This window comes from Drosophila subobscura, chromosome A, assembly GCF_008121235.1.
Source record: "Drosophila subobscura isolate 14011-0131.10 chromosome A, UCBerk_Dsub_1.0, whole genome shotgun sequence".
Lineage (NCBI taxonomy): Eukaryota > Metazoa > Arthropoda > Insecta > Diptera > Drosophilidae > Drosophila > Drosophila subobscura.
Window position 1 is genome coordinate 14143011 of NC_048530.1, and position 18315 is coordinate 14161325.

The window sequence follows — 18315 nt, forward strand, 5'->3', positions numbered from 1 at the left end:
CCATTTTGAAGCGACTTTTACGGCTCTTTCTATCTGTGGATACTGTGGAATGTTCAAGTGGCTGAATACATTTCTACAATTCTTTGTTCATAAATAGATTTGGCTTCTTAAGATGCGTAGTTGTGTGCTTGCAGGGATGCGATATCCAAAGGTCACGCCACCGTACACTGATAAGAACAAGCAGAGGAGCTCCCATGCCATGCAGTGGGACTTGCCACGCGCTGCGTCTGCCGCCTCCGTGGCGTTTATGGCCATTCTGAAGAGGCTCCGCCCGCTATCGTGCGTGCGGGCGTGTGTCGGACCGATTTAATGTTTTATAGTCGCCATGGCCTACAAAGCAGCAAGCAAGCATCCAGTCAGTCAGTCAGTCAGTCAGCTAGTCAGCCAGTTGTCCAGGGTCAAGTGCGTAGTCATTGGCGACTGTCCCACAGGCGACCACACGACACACGCGTGATAGGCGATATGCGATATGCGATATGTGTAGGTTGTAGGTTGTAGGCTGGAGCATTGAGCGCCGAGCTCCTCGCCCCACTTCCGGTCGAGTGTCCGCTGACCCTCGGCGATGTCTACGTAGCGTGAATGTTGATGCACCCTGTAGCTCTGTGCGCCCTGTGGCGAATGGGTTGCGTTTAGCGCTGAAACAAAAGTTTCCATTCCACATTTGAATCTAGATCGAAGTGGAATTTAATTTGGCAATTAGTCGACAATACGAAAGATGACAGATAGCCATTGAATGGCCATTCAGTTAGCATTATGGCCATGGATATATAAAGTGTGGTAGCCGTTGCAGGAGCCACAACATGGAGCAACCCACTGTCCAGTGTTGCATGTTGCTGCTGGTGATCCTGCGCACTGGAGTCTGCACGGTGAGTTCCGCTCCTCAGAGTCCTGCTTGCTGCACAGGCTACATTTTTCTGTTCCGCTTCCAGGCAGTCAACTATGAGATCATTGGCGACGAAAAAACAATGGCCATCGAATGTGACGGCGTGGATAACGAGGGCGATGTGCCTGTCAAACAGATTCTGGACATCAGCGACGTGCACTTTGCGATTGCCGACGATCTGGAGACTCTCTACTATAGCGGGGATATTAAGCTGCTGATGGACATACCGATGGATCCAATCACCATTGAGGTGGATGTCTTTCGCAGGGTGCGCAGCCAGTGGCTGCCGACGCCCTTCTCCATCAAGAGGGACAACTTCTGCAAGGCGCTGCTGGATCCATGGGAGTTCTGGCATCCTGTGGTCAAGGAAATACCCAAGGCCCAGCTCAAGTGTCCACCCAACAAGGGGGTAAGCAATTCTGGAGAATCCCTCAGCTATCTGTAGCCCCAAACCAATCCCCCTCCCATTGCCAGCATGTCTACTCGCTCAGCAATATTAGCAACCATTTGTTTGTGTACAACATGCCTTCGCTGGACATTGCTGGCGATCTCAAGGCTGTCGTCCACCTGAGCTCGGGTCGCCACAAGACCTGTGTGGTGATCTTTGTCAAGGTGTACGCGAATTGATAACCGCGACACGATATCTGGCTGCGCCTCTAGACGCCTCCCAGTTGCTGTTGCTCGACTCTGTTTGCTCAGTGGCTTCAATGGCACGGCGCGTTCTGTTCTGTTCTGTTCTGTTCTCCGCTTTATGGCTCCAACTAAATGATTTGCAAATAAAACTCAAATATTTCATGTTCATGCACTCCAACAACAACAGCAAAATAGTGCCAGCAACGATTACCTTTTATTATGATCTTCTGCTGTTTTTTTTTTGGGTTTTTTTCGCTGTATTTCCTTCCCAGTTGCTGCTGGTGATAAGCCAGAAATGAAATGGGAACTTAGCCCAGTAATCCCCTTGTGATATTTGCCAGCAGCTCAAAAGCGGCGCCATGCACAGCCACAGACACAGCCACAGCCCCATGGACTGAACTCATTCCCAGCAGCGCGTGATGGGGCGTCCGTATCCGTGTCCATCCAACGCGGAATCCGCAGCTCCGCAGCTCCCCCAGCTGCTGCAGCCTGAACCGCGAACATTTACGATGTGTGTGTAGATTTGGGTTCACTTCGCTTCTTTCACACAAAATTATCTATTTATTTGCTTGCCTTTCAGTCAGTTGTCTTCGCCTTCACGTGGTTTGTCAGGAGGGGAGTGTGTCATGACTACGAAAACAAAACAAAACAAGTTATGTGGCGACTATTTACATATGTTCCCAGTGAGCTCAGACCATAATCAAAGATCTGGCAAGTGTTGCCTCGAAGTTCGCTCAGGAGTTCCTTGGGGACTTTTCATCCCTTTGTGTGCGTTTGTGTGGGTTTGCTTTATGGTTTCTATACAGAACTGTATCTGCTTAGCTACCTGTTTGTATTGTGTCACGATTAGCGTACGGAAGATCTGCCGTAAAACGAAACAAATTTCAAATATTAAATGAGCAGTTAACCCGCGCTTGACTCGACATGTAACCGTTTAGCACATTCAAATGCATTTCCTTACTTTTGCCCATTCACTGTTTATGGCTTCAACTATTTTGTGAGCTTCCCTTAGGAAATTCCGTAGCTCCCGCCGCGTCCCACTGCCCGAATGCAACTTTAGATCGATATCGATATCGAGTGCAATGGTCACAGCTGATGCGAGTCGCTCGAATGCGATTGCATATGTAAACATTCAAATGTGCAACTGTATGTGTGTGTGTGTGTGTGTGTATGTTAGCCAACAGGCCGAAAGCGCTTGAAACTGGTAATGACTTGTAATTGCCGGACTTGAGGCTGAAACTGTAGGCTCTGGTTCAGCTTAAGGGGGGGTGCAAAAAACAACAAGCAGCAGGCAGCAGGCAGGATCGTAACGTGCCCGCCCCGCCTCTCCATTGTTCGTGAGAAGCGCCCAAGAGAGGGGCAGGCGAGGGCAAACACGCCAACAAATGAATGAATAGAGGAGCAAACAATCCCCACTGAGATGCAATATACAAAACGGTAGCAAGTGTGCACAACGTTCGTATCGTACATATTTACATACATATTACATACATATATGTACATATATGTATGTACATATGTACATCGCACTGGGACTGCCATGAAAGTCGCAACAAGTGGGCGTCTTTATTTATTACATTTATATAAGAGCAAACACAAATTAAATCTAAATGTGAGAACAAAAGTGTGTTACGAGATGCAAATAAATGGAATGTCAGGCAGCTAACGGCGCCTAGAGAGAGCACAGACAGACAGACAGACAGACAGACATGTATACATATATATTTAGCTGAGAATGCACCACAGATAAGCTCTGAAGGAACTCCCACTGTGCGGCTGTAGCCCGCCCTTCATGCACTTCTGACTGCACCACAGGAGAGCCGTCCCACCCGACGAACCAACCCGAAATGGGCACTGATCGCTGCCAACATTTATCAATCAGTTATGGGCCAGTGTCCACATGTGTCTGGTCCAAGCAGTTGCGGTGGGGCTCTGCAATCGATGTGCTTGGCAGGCGACTCTGTCCATCCAATTGGGTTGAGGCTTCCAATGAGCCTAAAGCGAAAACTGAAAGATTTCAACTCGAAGCAGTTGATGTTACTCGTGCGGATGAATACTTTGAGCTGAAATAAGGACTGATTGGATTGCAGAGACCGCTTCCATTTGTAGCTCTTGAGCAATGGAATGCACAAGACATGGAAAGGATTCGTGGCATCCGCATGTGATGCCCCTAACTTACACGCCCTCAGCCAGGGCACAGTGTCTGTCGCAAACGATCGAAGCGGCATTTTCCCTTGGGAGGTGGCGAGCCCGAAAGCCCACTCCAATCAGCTGCTGATTGGATGATTGGCAATGGGAATGGAAGTTCCCTGTGCATACATTTACAGCTTTGATGTTGAAATTGTAATTTGTCGCCAGAGAAACACCAGCCCCAACCCCAACCCCAAAGCAATCCACTCGACTCCACTCCAAGTTGCTTTCCGCAGACCACGGCAGCCCAGTGCAGCCACAGGTAGGAGCCACACAGCCCACACAGCCCACACTCCCCACTGCCCACTCTCTCCCCTCATTTGATTAAATAAAGAAACGGCATTTAATCAAAAATGAGAAGAGCAAACACGAAAAGCACACAAAGTTTGCACCACGTTGCGGCGTCTCTCGGTCGTTCATATTTGCCTCCGCTGGGTAAATACGCTCGTCTATAAATTAATATTAAATTAATTAAATAAATAATACTTGCAGGAACAAATAAATAACACATTTTATTGCGCAAAACAGGCAAACGAGAAGAGACAAGAAAAGCTGAACACGCAAATGGATGTTGCGATGGCCGAAAGATGATTTCCACTCCACACTCCACACTCCACTCCCCTCCACACTCCACTCCACACTCCACTCAACTCCCAAACAATCCAAATCCAAATCCAAATCACAATCCCATTCCCAGTCTCCCCAATCTACAAGTGAGAACTTTTCAAACGAGCCAAAACCAAGCCGGTGGGCACGTGACCGTGACTTTGACATGCATCGTTGAGCAGTGCGGGGGGGGCAGTGGGGGGCAGGGGGGAGCTGCATCAGTGTCTTTATTATTTGCCTAAACCATTTTCAATTATTTGTATGCAATAATTGATAGAGATTAACTAAATATGGCAATCATGCAATCGCATTTTGCTGATGAAGGTTGTCAGTCAGTCAGTCAGTCAGTTGGCTGGACTGTGCTGGGCCTGGGCCTGGACTGGAGACTGTCAGACTCCACCGTCTGTTCCCCCCGCCTTTGGGTAATTTAGCAGATGCTAAATAATAACTTCAGCCATCTAATTGCCTATTATCATTGTGCAAACTGTACGAAATGTGACAGGGATAGTCACTGGTTGGGGCATGGCATGGGGCGCAGCTGATGAGAACACGATCTGCGCTCACTGGCTTGGGCCTTCGAATGCACTTACACTCGAGTGTATGCGGAAGTATTCGGTAAGCATTCGTTTTGGCTTTCCAGGCAGCCAGTGAACAGGGATAAAGAAGGAATTTCTCCACTCAATTGCACTGTGCAACAAGAGGGACGCATTTGAATGTACTTTGCCTGAGATATTAGAGATAATGCCCCAGGCACAGTTGCAAGTCGCTGAAGATACAAACAAACACATTTTATGGCACTTTTCAAGCGGAAGAAACTTTCAAATTGGTGGAAAATTGCCACTTTAAGTCGCTATATCTTCAGGTCTCTCCATGCCAACAAAACGAAACAGAAATCTAGTACATTAAGGTACAATTTGCTGGCAAAAGCATTTTGTGTTCTGAATATTTAAGCTGCAGTTTCGGAGTAAAAATTGTAATTGATTAAAATTATAAATCGCGCTTTCTTGGCTTATTTTTATACCCGGTACTCGAAGAGTAAATAGGGTATATTGTATTTGTGCACATAACGGTTGTATGTAACGCACAGAAGGAAACGTCTCCGACCCCATAAAGTATATATATTCTTGATCAGCATCAATAGCCGAGTCGATTGAGCCATGTCTGTCTGTCCGTCCGTCCGTCCGTCTTGTTGAGCGCCTGGATCTCAGAGACCATAAAAGCTAGAGCCACCAAATTTTGCATCCAGACTTCTGTATGCTCACACTGTTACAAGTGTATTTCAAAAATGAGCCACGCCCTCTTCCGCCCCCGCAAAAGGGCGAAAACCTCCCAAATCTACAATTTTAAAGATAAAAGAAAACTAAAAACGCCATTCCGTAGGGAATGACCATATCTTTTTGATCACCAAATTCCGATCCGATTGGATCATTATTATGGCCACAATGAAGAAATTAAGTTGCAGTGGCTAAACCCACCCTGTCCAGCAGCTTTTGTTGCTTTTACACATTCTCTCATTCACACTCTGCTTCGCGCAGTGGCAGAGGCCTCTTCCCCTGACACGTCTCTGACTCATCCTCTGCCACGACTCTGCCGCTGCCTCTGCCCTGACTCTGCAGTGTGTGTCTCTAGGGAGGGTGGCGAGCTAAAGGAGCGTGTTGGCGTGAGTAGTGTTGTTGATGTAGATGACAGATGAAGAGAAAATGTAAAATTTGACAAATAACCGCTAAGTTGCAGATGTAGTACTGAGTACCGGGTATAAGAGTTGTGACGCGGCTTAAGACGCGTCTCACAACGTTCCTCCTCGTTTGCATACAATTTGTCGCACAGTGTTAAAGTTTTGCAGCAAATATTCATCTGATTTGTAGGCGGAAAGAGGGCCCTCTTTGGTGTGCCTTTGTCTCGAGGTGTTAAAGTAAACTGCAGCAGCCGACAGGCGTCATTCCTTAACCCCTGCCCTGCCCCACCCACCCACAGGCCAGCGCCAAAAGCAAACGGACCGCGGCAAACAACAACAAAATATTGAATGAGAAAAGAGAAAAACGAAGAACGAAACAGCAACAGCAACAGAAATATGTGATCACATTTGCCCAAATGATTAGCAAATCGTTTACAGTGGCTCATAAAATGTTGTGGACTCTGGGCGCTAAATTGATGTTTATGGCAGATCAGAATGGATCTAAACAGTTAAGTTGCGATCCGAACCGACCACTGCCCGACACTGGTTGTCGCCGGTCGCCGGTCGCTCAATTGAAGCCTCCTCCTGATGCGCCCCCCATTTGCCAGTGCGCGTTCGATTTGTTCCCCAATATTTGGACATGATTTTCTAACATTTACTTGTGAATAGCAGCGGCCGCTTTATGGGTGGAAAATTTTGATGTAGTCGCGGTTAATTAATACTCAATTAGAGGCTCATCCTCCTCATCGAGTTCGAGTATCAATACCAATTTGCGCAATGCAAAAAACCCGCAGAATACTCGCAGACAATGCGAACTGATTTTGCTTTGCTGTTTGTGTGAAAAGTTGTTGAGGGCTTTGCAGCATTTGCATTAGAAAAGTGGCCGCTAATTGGGTGCAAAATTTCACTTGGACAACAAATATAAATGCCAGATTGCGCGCAGGAGGTGGAGTTGTGGCTGGAATCCAACTGGATTGGAGCAGACTTCTCCTTTTCAAGGTCTTCCCATTGAAGCCCTGCCCCAGCGCATCATTCACGCGGATCCATCGATCATGAGCTGAGCTGAGCTGAGGTAAGAGTCGCATATAGACATTTCATTTCATTTCATTCCAATTGAATTGAATTGAGCCAGTCATTAGCAATTAACACTATGAACACACACTTTAGCCAAGTACAAGTACAAGCAAAGGCACGAGAGTTTTAATGGCCAGCAAAGCAAAGCAATCATCGCTCTTTTAATTGATTTCTCTCACTCTCTTTCGCCCCAGTCATACGTGCACAATGTCCGGAGAATGGTAAGACCCCTGCAAGTGAATGTACATAGATGTTTTTAGTCCAACTAGAGAATGCCAACGAAAAGGAAAGTGCTCAGGGTGCGGCTGGAATCAACTTCAGAGCGGAACAGGTTCCCACACAAAAGCCCAAACACGTCACCGAGGGAGGACGTCTGGCAGTAGTCAGAATGCTCCTGCATCCTCGCACTGAGGCACAACATTCTCCAACTATCGAACGACTCAAGCTTCCACAGAGTTTCATGCAAAGTCCTCCCATAATTACTGCCACAACTAAGGATCAGTCAGCTATCAAGATCTCACCATAGAGAACCTGCCAATGGGTTTCTCCACTCAAGCTAGAGCAAAAGGAGAAGCTAGCACTGGGGGTCTGCCGATTAGGTCTGCCGCAGTGTGTGGACTGCCGCAAGGAGCATTGTGGAGGCATGCCCAAACCCTCGATCGCCACTCATGGCACAGCTGGACAGATTTATCCTCTGGAAGCAAACACTTGCTCGTTGCTGGCTGCTGCTGAGATTGAGGTCCTGAGGCTGGCTTTCGGCATGGAGGCAACAGAACAAATACAACCAGCAGTTCAATGCGAGAGACACCAGCAACAAAAGCAGGAACTGCCAGAGGCTGTGTGTGCCATTGCGCAGTGTGGGATCAAGAAACTGCAAAAACCCTGAAACAGTCAAGCCATCAACAGACTCTTGTGCCCCCAGCCGGTTCTACGAATAGTTTCAGGTGTACGCATCCGAATGCGAATCTCAAAACGAATCCCAAAACGAATCCGAATGCGAATATGTATTGCCATACGCGTAGATAAACACACTCAATGGGCACACACTCGTGTGTAGTTTGTCGCTTGTGCGATTCTCGCGAATAATTATTATCGCGCAAGACACATCTGATGAGGCTCTCGTATAAGCAATCATCTGGCTGCTGGCCGCTGGCTGCTGGCTGCCTCTTTTCCTTCCGCTGCTTTTGCTTGTTGCTTTTGTTGCTGTGCTTCGAAGAAAACAAATCGGTCAACGGGCAACGCACTCGGGCACACGTTTTATATTTTGCCGAAAGAACGAACACAAAACACGAAACACGCAACACAAAAAACGAAAACCGAAAACCGAAAACCGAAATAAAAACGTTTAAATAAGGCTTCCGCAATGGCAAAAATGTTGGACCGAGTCTTCTTCTCGGCCTGTTATCGTTCACCTGATGATGGCCGCAGATGCTTTCTGCCCTGTCGCAGCGGGTTGGGTAATTTGTCATGAAGTTTCAGAAACCCCGCCGAGTTCGAAGAACTCCACACCCACCAAACAGAGACCCAGATCGACACAAGCAAACCTCCAGCCACAAGCAGCCAAACCAAAAGCAAAGTTGGAAAAATTTGCAAGCAAAATGGCGGGCAGGTTTTGGCTCATTTGGAAACTATTAGAAGCGGTTCAGGGGCCCTCCCCGGCGATATCTGGTGCTTGCACGGCTGCTCACGACACACGGCTCACGAGGGAACCAGCAGCGAAGAGCTCGCTCGGATCACTGGTATTTTAGTATGAGTTTCGTGGCGCTGCTTTACAAGGTGAACCGGTAAGGTAGCCAAGACCAGTTCAAAACCCCAGCCCAAGTTGCCCCCCCTGTCGCACCTAACCATCACCATCGCCATTACCCTGCCTCTGCCCCTGCCCCTGCCCCTTCACCATCCCCTTTTCCGCAGCAACTCCAGCTCCACGATGAACCACCTCCAACCGATAAGCAAACAGTTTTTGTATTCAATTTTATGCGAGCATTTTTGGCAATGTTCCAAAAAGCAACAAAACGCAGCTCCAGCAGGGAAAAGTCTTAAGAATAATATCAAAAATATTTGTGTTTGCCTATCAAACTCCTTGAATACAATTTTTAGGTCGCTTTCCCTGTTACATTTTTCATTTCTTCCACAGCAGCATAAATGCAACATAATAATTCGTACTCAACCTCTCGAATATGTTCATTTGTTCAACTGATTGGCAGGATTGTGCACCGTTCTCAAACTGTTTTCAATGAAGAACAAAAATAGTATGTAAAATGCGCATAGAAAGGATGAAACTTAAACTTCAAATTGCTCAAACGCCAGCTTCAGAGCTGACTTATGTGTGTACATATGCAAATACATACTCGTACATATGTATGTGCATAGATATGCCATGAATCGTACGTACAATCCCCGATCAGAGCAGAGAGCAGAGTATTAACATTTTGATAACTGCTTAATTAATTTCTTGTTTTCTGTCTGCCGTCGATTGGAATGGAATCGAATGGCTTGGCTTGGAATGGAATGGAATGGAATGGAATGACGCATGCCTGCGAGTGCGAATGTTTTTCTAAACGGTTTTGTTTTTGTTTTTGCTTTGTTTAGAGAAGAGACGCAAACAAAAGTCGAAAGGGAGAATAAAACTCAATTAATTAATTAATTTAAAAATGCAACTCGAAATGCGCCATCGACATTTGATTATTGATTTTTGTTGCTGTTCATTATCGAGTGACATTTTGTAGCGCTGATAATTATTCATGAGAAGAGAGATAACAGATGGCAGATAGCAGATAGCAGCGGGAATCACCCCAGGCCAGTCCGGACAGACTTGAAGCAAATGTGCACTCAACTCAGTGGCTCAACTCACTCCTGGAGGAGGTGTCATAAGCCAATGGCAAGGCAATCCACTTGGCTCCTGCGACTACTTGCAGAAATGAAATGCATTCCAGTTGTTGTGCGTGGGGAAGGGGAAACCCCTTGACACGATCGTGTACGCAAGGAATGCCGCAACGTCCTTGGCCTTCACACACATAATTTTGTTTCTGCTTTTGTTTTTGTTTTGTTGTTCGTCTCCCCGCCAGTTCCCGCCACCTCTGCTTCTGCCAGGTGCTTTTGAGCTTTCATTGGACATGGCGGATTCTGCACAAGGTTTGCTGTGCCTCAACAATGACAAACTGGACGGAAAACTTGGCCAATGCCCTGCCTCCAATAAACGCTGCCCGAATGGCTGCACTTGTCCTTTATGTGCGTTGAGTTTCTGGGTATCCGGTCGTCGGTATCAGCCCAGTATTGGGTTGGGTCCGGTCGGGGTGGGGTAACCGTAGCCTTCCGATTTGCTGCTGCTGCTGCTGCTCCCGTTGCTGCTGCTGCTCCCGTTGCTGTCGCTGTCGGACGTGCCGAGCGGCCACCACCAACGAAATTTCAATTGTGGAACTTTTATTCGCTTCACCTGCTGCTTCTGTTGTTGCTGCTTTTTGTTGCTATAATTTATGGACTCGGATGCTACGTGAGTGTTATTGAAAATGGTCATTTTGTGAATGTTATCCGCGCATTGTCAGCACCAGCACCTCGAACAGCCACCACGCAGCCCACTCGCACCTCCCCACCCATCGCATCATCATTATTCGATTTTATTATACGAATATGCTGCCTGCCTGCCTGCCATCTCTTTCTGCTCGATTTTGTTAAGTTTAATGTATTCAAACATTGAACTTTTACGCGTATTTACTGTGCAAGTGCCATACACATGAGCATACACGTCTCGCACGGGTACGAGTCGTTGAGGAAGGGGACCGATCTGCTTGGGCGTGGCAGCAACGGTTCTTGTTTCCACTGCCGACATTTGCACCATTGAATCTTAAACATCTCCCAAGACACACATCTGTTTTTTATAGCTTTATGCAAACTTCAAGGAAAAGGTACAGGTGGAAGTACGAGCACCAATCAATGCTCATAATGCTTCTAATTTACAAGCGTTTGGCATGGTCCGTTAGCGGAGCAAACGTATATATTTACGTATGTAAATGATTGACATAACAGAGTGGAATTGTGGCACAGTTCTGGCTTTGATATGGCTGCAACCCACAGCAAGTTGTGCCATGAGTATGGAGTGTGTACATGTGCGTACATCGGTGTTTGCATAAGTACATAAAATGTACATTAATCAGTCTGAAAAGTATGCAACGGAGAGCGGAATCTGTTGCGTGGCTGCAGCCAAATCGGAGCATCCTTCACCAGCCCCTCCATCACTCCCAGTTTGCAGACACCTATTTCATCACACATGCAAACATCCAGTTTTCCCCATGACGCACAATTAGCAGTTCCGTTCCACACAAGCCAGCGGCGAGAGGAGACTCTAAATTCAAGCTCGTACATAAACATGTACATATGTACATATATGTATATGTACATACATCAGTACATACGTACACACGTTCTCAAATTATTTGGCACATTTTGATCGATGGCATGTCATTTGTCATAATGTTTGAAGCCAAACAGCCACGAAATAAAACGATGATAATTAAAACTGGTTTCGGCACTCCAAGCAGAGGACAGGACAGGCCTCCTCCAGACAGACAAAAACAATTCCCATTCCCAATTTTGATTCCGATTCCGATTCCGATTCCTAGATCGAAAGACAACAACCGAAACTATTTCGCAAGACAAGCTGCGACTTTTTCATTGATTAGCATTGATAATTGTGAAGCGGGTTGAAGGGGCTCTGACCGATGCCGGAGGATGGCATGGCATGGGATCTGGCACTTAGCGTGCCAGTGTTAATGGTCCACTCTAATGTCGAACGGAACACACAACGGTAGCGGCAACGGCAACGGGCAACATTAATTGAAACATGCAAACAATCTTCAAATATTTTTCCCAATCTGACGACTTGGCATCCGGGGGAGGGCTAAGCAAAGTCTGGTCTGGATTACGAATTGGCGAGCGGTGTCTGTGGAGTTGGAGCTGGCAGGTACACCTCAGGTAAATGTGGAAGTCCCCTTCCCATCCCCTCCGCTGCCTGGCAAATTGATGCTAATTGCAATTCGCGTCCAGTCAAATAAATATTGAGGAATTATATTGGAAAAATAAAATAGTTTTCTCGGCTTTCAGGGGAAGCGGCGGCTGCGGGCGGCTGCGGCTGGGTGTTGGCCATTTGTTTAATTTGTTGCAAAAATATTTATATTTGAATTTGTGTACTTTTAATGTACTTACTCCTATCGTTTAATAGCTGCGATGGGATGGTTTCACATATTTTTCTCTCATTTTTTTCGTTTTAAAGCAGCTGTGCTAATTTTTTCCCGCTATTGTTTGGAAAAACTTACCCTGAGAGCGTTGAACAACAAAGAAAAAGAAACAAATAGCCGCAGCCGTTGGGTACATATAGTACATAAATGATATTTACCCCAGGTGGAAAGAGTTGGCTACTACGTCAATTTTTGTGTGTGGCGTGTGGAACAGACATTGGCACACAGCCCCAGCAGCAGTCGCAGCCCCAGGCATTGGGAAGGTCGTGAACGTATCTAGAACTCTACAATGATACACAAAAGTCTACCCAGAAGTGGCTCGGCTAAGACATTTCGATTGATATTTAGTTCGCATTTGATAGCTGCTTCTGTGGCGTTTTCCTTGGGCCATGAGCAAGGCGGCTCATCGATCGATCTCAGTAGAACATTGTACATACACTTGCCACACATAGCTTGAGCTTTGTGAGCCTCTTGGGTTACATTTGCTCAGGGGCAGTAAATCATAATAATAATAAATCCTAGCAAAGCCTCAAATTACTTTGAGCTGGTCAATAAATATACGACAAATGGTCACAGAATATCGTTTCAAATGAAATTTATTTCCTGCTTTGTTTCACTTCTTCAATTTCGAATGCAATTCCCAGAACATCAAGAATTATTTTGCCTCGAGGTAAACTTTGCCTCGAGGCGGTTCGGAGCCATTCCCCAATTGCTGGCAAATGTTTAAAAGTATTTTGCATTCCAGTGCAATTTTAACGATCGATCCGCATGCGATTCAGCGTAAATAAATCTTTTTTGGGGTCTGCTCCAAACACTTTTTAACAGGGAGGGTGCTCTCAGCAGCAGAATGAGACACAGAGACGTATGGGGGGGACAGGGAGGGCAGTGGGCACACCGAGAGACAAAAGAGAGGCAAGCAAGGACGAGAAGGTAAGGAAAATAATGAACCATTATTGCAAAATAATAAACTCAATAAAATGCAATCAACTGGGACGGGACGGGCCGGGCCGGGCCGGGCCGGGCCAGAAAGGCTCACGCAATCCAATCCACCGCAGAGCGCAGCTTCAAGCTGAGCCAAGCCTCAGACGGCCTTGCAAATTACACAAAAACAAAAGTAAAAAAGGCCAAGCAGAGGGAAGTGAAGGGAAGAGAAGTGGAGTCAAAGCAACAGCCATTGTTGGCGCATAAAATGTCGCATTAAAAAGCTGGGCAACAAAATAAAAATTGCAATTGAAGTGCAAGTGGGGGGAAAAGGGACTGCGCGGAGGCATTGCTACGGCGACAGATACATTCTTCACTGCTCACCGCTGTGACCAAGGAACATTGCGCATACGCCACAGTAGCCGACAACAAAGAGCAAATGCCACGGACACAATGGCAGAGACTCGCATTCTGTCTCGCACTCAGAATTTGTTGAATATTTTTCTTGTAGTGTCCGAGGAAAGGACAGCCAGATGGACAACTGTTTCTTGGCCAAAGAACAAACAAGACAATAGGGAACAGCATATACAAATTATGAAATGGATCTATGAAATCTATAATCAGAATAGAAAATTGTTTAGTAGATTTTTCTCGCCACTGTTTGTGATGTTCTCCTCTCCTTTGATAACCCTTTACCCTCTTTACCTCCTTACTTACTCAACAACGACTTCCTTTGCGCTGTTTTCCTGGAATCTATGTAAGTCCTTTCCCTTGTCTCCGCTGTGCCCTCCACCCGTGTCGTTGCTGGTTAATGTACGAGCACGTCCTTGACCATCGTGGATGCCAACAAATAGTTTACAAGCAGCCAAGAAATGTTTTTCTGTCGAAATATATTCAAGTGGGCTCAGCAGCTGTTGCTGTTCTTTTGTACAGACAACTGCAGAAGTTGCTCAGATCAGATCAGATCAGAGTGGATGCCCATGCCCATGCCCAGGCGGCCGAAACCGAAGTCGAAGTCGAAGAAAAAGCTGCCACTGGTGCTGCCAGTGCCGAGACCCACCAGACCAGTTTTCGACTGCCTGCGCCTGTGCCTGGGCCAAAGATTTATTTATAGACACTGGAACTTGCACTGCACCGACTGCATTGGCTCTTAACCTCCATTTGGAACACGCGGCGTATGAGTTATGTCGATTGCGGTCCACTGAAAGTTATGCGACATGCATTTTTTCCATCGCTGTGGAGCATTGTACATGCCGAAAGCACTTACTTATGTATGTACATACATACATACATACATATGTACATTCGCACAGAGCTTTAATTGAATTTAGGAATTTTCGAATGATTTTTTTGTTGTGTTTTGGCTTCAATTTTTGTCTTTGATTAATGGTTAATAATTTGTTTGAATATAATGCTCTTCAGAGGAATTCTAATTATTATTACCTAAATTTAACTGCTCAATTTTGTTCGCCCAAGGGTAATTTTTAATAGCAATTTTATTAGTTTCTTAATAATTAAATTATAATCCGATTAATGAACTTGATTTTGTTTTGTTTTTAAATTGTATATTTTGATTTGTTTTCTCTGCAAATGTGAAAGTTCATGCCTTTGAAGATCTCGCTGGGCCATCACTAAATACATGAATACATACAAATATGTGCGTACGCCCGGTCATAATCATATTTAAGCGCTTCCTTGGCAAGACGCTCCGTTTATTTGGAGCTGTCAGGTGCAGCTGCAGCTGCAGCTCTCTGTAAATCAACGAATGTTGTCACATTGCGCCTGTAAGTTGGTTTGGCTCGTTTTCAATATTTAATACCCCACAAATCGTCTTAAGACGATAACCAACTGAGGCCAAGCCAAGCCATGGCAAGTCGAGCCAACCCGGCCGCAGACCGAGCCAACTTCACTCAACCCAACCCAACCGAACCGAACCGAACTGAACTCAGCTCGGACGGAACGGAACGGAAGGGAACGGGACGGGACGGGCCTGGGGCCTGGCCGGATCGAACGAATGAACGAACGAACGAACAAACGGTCCACCGATTCTAGTTTGAACCGGCCTCAAGCAGTTTCAGGCTGTTTGCACGCCGCTGCCCGCCGCTGGCACTGGCACTGGCGACACCGCAGTGCCGAAGTCTTGCCAGTCTCAATAATATTTATTTACATACACTAACAGAGGGTGGGGTGCTTTCACTGCCATACACCATACAACGCACAACAAACACACACACACAGACACCCTGGATTGTTGTTGAGGATCCTTGAGCATCGCATCCTTAGCGATTCGTTAGCTCTACAGGCAGCTGTACCCACGAGTTGATCTCCAAATAATATTATTTCTTTGAACTTCATTGGAATGTCTCGTAAGATCAGTTTGAATACTTTCCCAGTGTTTGGGCATGGACTCAATAATCGCCCACTGCTCGGCATTGATTTTTCATTGAGGACTTTAGATCCGGAAGCGTATCTAAAACGGCGGCGTACCGTCAAGATATTTCTTTTGACTGGTTTTGTCGCTCATTTTCCGATTGGGATCGAAGGCGCTAAGACAACCGGGTTCGCGTGCTGCTGGTGGGGCTGTGGGTGAGCTTCGAACAGATCTCCCCCTCGTGGAGTTGGAGGAGAAACGACAGTTGAAAGATTGATGGCTGCAAGCGGACCAGCGTAGCGGTACAGCATGTACTTATGTATGTCCCAGTCCATGCGATACCGATGCCATCCCGGCCCACAAATGTGGAGTGTCATTCCCGGTGTCACTCTCGCCGCTAGTCCCTGCCACACTCCCTTGTCTAGACTGCTTCACCGTTTGCTCTCGACGACTTTCTTGGCTTCAAAGTGGTTAAATGGGTTGGGCCCTGGGTATGGCACTTGGCATGCTCCGGAGTTCTAGGGGCACAGAACCAGCACAGACAGCGAAAATCAGGTGTAAATGGCAGGTAAATGGTCAAAATAGGTGCGTCAAAATGCTCCGTTTGAATTTCATTATTGCTGTAACAGGTACATTAGCTGGGGAACTGCAAAGCTGTCGAGAGAGGAAAGGATGCTTGATGTTTGCAAGCAGGACCACAACCTATTGATGAGATTTGCACTCCACTCCCAGCAAGAGAGAACTAAAAAACGAGAGACAAACCAATTAACAATTAATGCCAATGGCAATCAGCTATTTGCACCTCTCGCACAATAAGAACACATTTCCCGAGTGTTTGCAATGTCAAGTACCCGCAGATGTTTGCCACATTACAAAGTGGCGCACAGTAAATTGAATAAATATATCCGCCAGGCAGTGGCCACTGCGAGTGGCACATGCAGCAGCTTTCCCTGCCTCCTCGACAGTCTGTCTCTATTTATATTGCAGTGCATGCCCGTGCCGTACCACCACCACCCAATTCACACAATCGGGGATTGACTCAGAGCTGGACTCGGACTGGGACTCTGACGCGGATTGTACAGCCTCAAACCAATTGGGTCTGGGATGGAGCGGAGCGGACCTATGTCTGTCTGTCTGTCTGTCTGTCTCTCTGTCTGCGCTGCTCTGTGGCTTTTGTGGGCAGTGTTCATCGTCCAAGTGTTAATTGTTCTTATTCAATTAATTAGAGGAAATGAAACAAGACGAAACGAGACGTCTCGTGGGGATTAAAGAAAGATCAAACATTGGTGGCAAATGACGAATTTGTACCACATTTTCCTTCAAGCTTATCTAATCACGATATTTCCATGCAATCATTTCGAGCTAACTCGAAACTGCAACTTGAGCTACTCCAGGCTCTAGAATCTAGATCTTTCCATCAATTAGGAAGCGCTTTTCCGCGAACTAGAGCTGTCCACCAGAGAAGTTCTACGCAAAACTAAGCCGAGTACGATGCCAACGCAGACATCTGTGTGTGTACATACATACGAGTGTGTTTTTGCTGGGACAGGGACAAGGCAGGGACACGGACACGGACGGCTGAGGCAGTGAACTTGAAAAGGTTATTAAAAATTCAAGTGCGGTAGCTGGGGGCGCTAAGGCAAACACACGCGTTTGCCACTGACCCATATTGGTATTAGTGGAACACTCAGACGTAAAGCTGTACGTACATATGCCCATACATACACAAGTGCACATGTGGATACATTTATCCGGCTGTGCTGTGGTGTGCTGTGGTGTGGTGTGCGTGCTGACAAGGGTTTTGTCGCTTTCTTGGAAATAGATTTACAGTTTGGCGATCATAAAGTGATTTGCAATTTGCCAAAGCCCAACACAAACAGAACCCTGGCCAGAAGAGCCACAAACTCTAACGCATTCTTATCTCCCTCGCCAGCAGCACCCATCCACCCGTCCATCCATCTGCGGGTTAGTCAGCAGACACTGCACGAAACGATCTACCCCGAAGGCGCAGCCGTATCTGATATTGCAGATTCGAGTGGATTCTACCTCCCAGTGTAGATAGGACGAGGCAGGTCTTATCTTTGGGTTAGTCAGAGCCATAATACGGAAAGATTTAAGTGTCCAGCGATGACTGGGGCGGGGCAGCTTCTTTGTTTTTCGTTTCGGTTTGGGGTTTTTCTTGTCATTGCCATTAGGCCAGGTTGTGCAATTGCTCACATACATCTGATTAATCGGCAGCGTAACGAGGAACGAGGCATATTATTACGAGAACTACAAGCTTCGAGCCTCAGCACGTGTCGCGCCACCAATTAGCAGCCACCCATCAAAGCTGCAGCTAATATCATGTGGTTGATCGCCTCGCTATGGAAATTTCACAAGTTATTACATCAAGCTGGTGTTCACTGGTACGGCCCCTTCGTCGCCACTGACATCCACCCAAAAATGCATCCGGGTGACGCATTCAAATCAGTTTACTCGAGATAATATGTCTGTGCACATGTACGCGTTCTTAATCGCTTTCGATCTGGCCAGAATCAGCTTGGGGCAGATCAGTGCAGATTGTTTTTTGTGCGCTCAATTAAAACTGGAGCTGGAGGCAGCTGTCCGCTGGCTGGGAACCTGGCGGGGACTGCAAATTGAATGGCGTTAACAGGCTAATAAATAAATTAACAATTAGCCGAGGGTCAACAGAAATGCCGGCATACCGATGTGCGCACATTCACTATACATA

General features: G+C 46.6%; 1 protein-coding gene across 1 annotated transcript; it reads left to right on the top strand.

Moving 5' to 3' along the window:
• The first annotated feature begins 816 nt into the window (after positions 1-816).
• On the top strand, positions 817-1625 carry LOC117903438. The gene is made up of 3 exons (XM_034815462.1): positions 817-866; positions 930-1292; positions 1358-1625. Exons 1-3 carry the CDS (start codon positions 828-830, stop codon positions 1508-1510), a joined length of 555 nt encoding a protein of 184 aa, XP_034671353.1. The 5' UTR covers positions 817-827; the 3' UTR covers positions 1511-1625.
• The last annotated feature ends 16690 nt before the right edge of the window (positions 1626-18315 follow it).

Coding starts and splice junctions, on each gene's coding strand:
- LOC117903438 (XM_034815462.1), top strand. CDS start 828: ATGTTGCTGCTGGTGATCCTGCGCACTGGAGTCTGCACG. Junction 867..929: donor TGCGCACTGGAGTCTGCACG/GTGAGTTCCGCT, acceptor TTCCGCTTCCAG/GCAGTCAACTATGAGATCAT. Junction 1,293..1,357: donor AGTGTCCACCCAACAAGGGG/GTAAGCAATTCT, acceptor TCCCATTGCCAG/CATGTCTACTCGCTCAGCAA.